The sequence below is a fragment of the Condylura cristata genome, unplaced genomic scaffold (assembly GCF_000260355.1).
Source record: "Condylura cristata isolate star-nosed mole 26May11 unplaced genomic scaffold, ConCri1.0 scaffold00006, whole genome shotgun sequence".
NCBI lineage: Eukaryota > Metazoa > Chordata > Mammalia > Eulipotyphla > Talpidae > Condylura > Condylura cristata.
In genome coordinates, this window is record NW_004567107.1 from 2,439,136 (window position 1) to 2,440,422 (window position 1,287).

Genomic DNA, 1,287 nt, shown 5'->3' on the forward strand with positions numbered 1-1,287 from the left:
GCACCGTGACGGCCTCCGCGGCGCCCCTAACTGCTGCCTGTCTCTCCTCGCCTCTTGTCTCGCTCTCCGCAGTGCAAGTCTGTGTTGAGGTCCTTCTCCCAGGACTCCGTGCCTCACAGCCACGCTTCTGCTCCGCCTTTCCTTCCGCCCACCTCCTCTTCCTCTCCACATTTCCCGCCTGTCCGCCAGTCCCAGAGCTCGGAGTTGGCGGCGCCGACCGCCACCGGCCCGCCTCCCGGCACCGTGGACGGGCCTCCTCCGGCCCCTCAGGAGCGCGCCGCTCACAGGGACGCTGCCCGCCTTGCTCCCGAAACCTCTCTCTCTGACTCGCCCCAGACGCCTCCGGTGAGAACCCGCCCCTCCCCGGGCCGCTCGCGCCCAGAAAGCCAGACACCTCCCACCACCAGCCGTCCGGCGTGGCCGGTCCCGAGGTGGGACACTGGACCTCTGTTTCCAGGGCGGAAGCTGGGCCTTCTGCACAGAGGTCCCCTAGCCAGGGCTCAGCCTGTCACCACGCGTGACCAGGGGGCAGGCCGTCGGCATGAGTGTGACCGTGGCGACGAGCTGTCATAGTGTCTGTGTGACCGGGGGACCGGCCGCCGTGAGCGTGTGACCATGGAGCTGGGCCATCAGAGCGTGTGCGTGCCTGGGGACGGGCTGCCACAGTGAGCGTGTGAGCAGGGAGACAGGCCGGCACCCTGGTGGGGCGGCGGTGCTGCTAGGATGCAGAGAAGGCCCGGGCAGCTCTCGGCCACGGTCACCAGGGGCACCCGCGCCCTGGGCCGGGGGTGACCAGCGCTTCGCTGGGCCCCGGGACTGCAGTCTGGCATGGACGTGGGCTGGCGGCAGGGCAGGGTCGGAGGCCACTCGGGGGCCGGCCGCAGTGTGCCGTGTTATCTTGGGGTGCGTCTCCCCCGCCTGACAGTCGCCTCCACGCGGGGAGCAGGGGAGGAGCCAGGCCTCGCCCAGGAAAGCTGGCTTGGCCGCCAGCCTCCCTGAGAAGACTCCGTGGGACTTCTCGGTTCTGCCGAGAGGGGCCGGTGAGCAGAGGCAGAGGCGGCCAGAGCGCTCCGACCCGGAGGGTGCAGCCGCCCCCCGCCCTCCGGTGGTGAGGGAGCGCCCGCCGGGCTCGCTGGGCCTGTCACATGCGCGCCTCTCTCATCCTGTCTCCCCAGAGAGAACGGGCCAGCGAGGGCGCTGGCGAGGGCGAATACGTCAGTCTGTGCTCCTCTGCCCGGGGCGGCGAGGAGCGGGCCGCCTCTCGAGGAGTAAGTAGCCTCGGGCCGC

The 1,287-nt window shown here is 71.0% G+C and overlaps 1 protein-coding gene across 6 annotated transcripts in view; it reads left to right on the forward strand.

Annotated features, from left to right (window-relative positions):
• LOC101631951 (rap guanine nucleotide exchange factor 1) overlaps positions 1–1,287 on the forward strand; it is a 17,164-nt gene that overhangs the window by 6,277 nt on the left and 9,600 nt on the right. For 2 of the 6 annotated variants that reach the window (XM_012721535.1, XM_012721539.1), the window contains exon 3: positions 73–345. The exons of 3 other annotated variants lie outside the window; for them this stretch is intronic. In XM_012721535.1, the coding sequence (XP_012576989.1) occupies positions 73–345 (273 nt within the window). Of the gene's footprint in view, positions 1–72; positions 346–1,175; positions 1,269–1,287 lie in introns of all 6 variants that reach the window. One more of the 6 variants, XM_012721534.1, reaches the window with a different exon arrangement.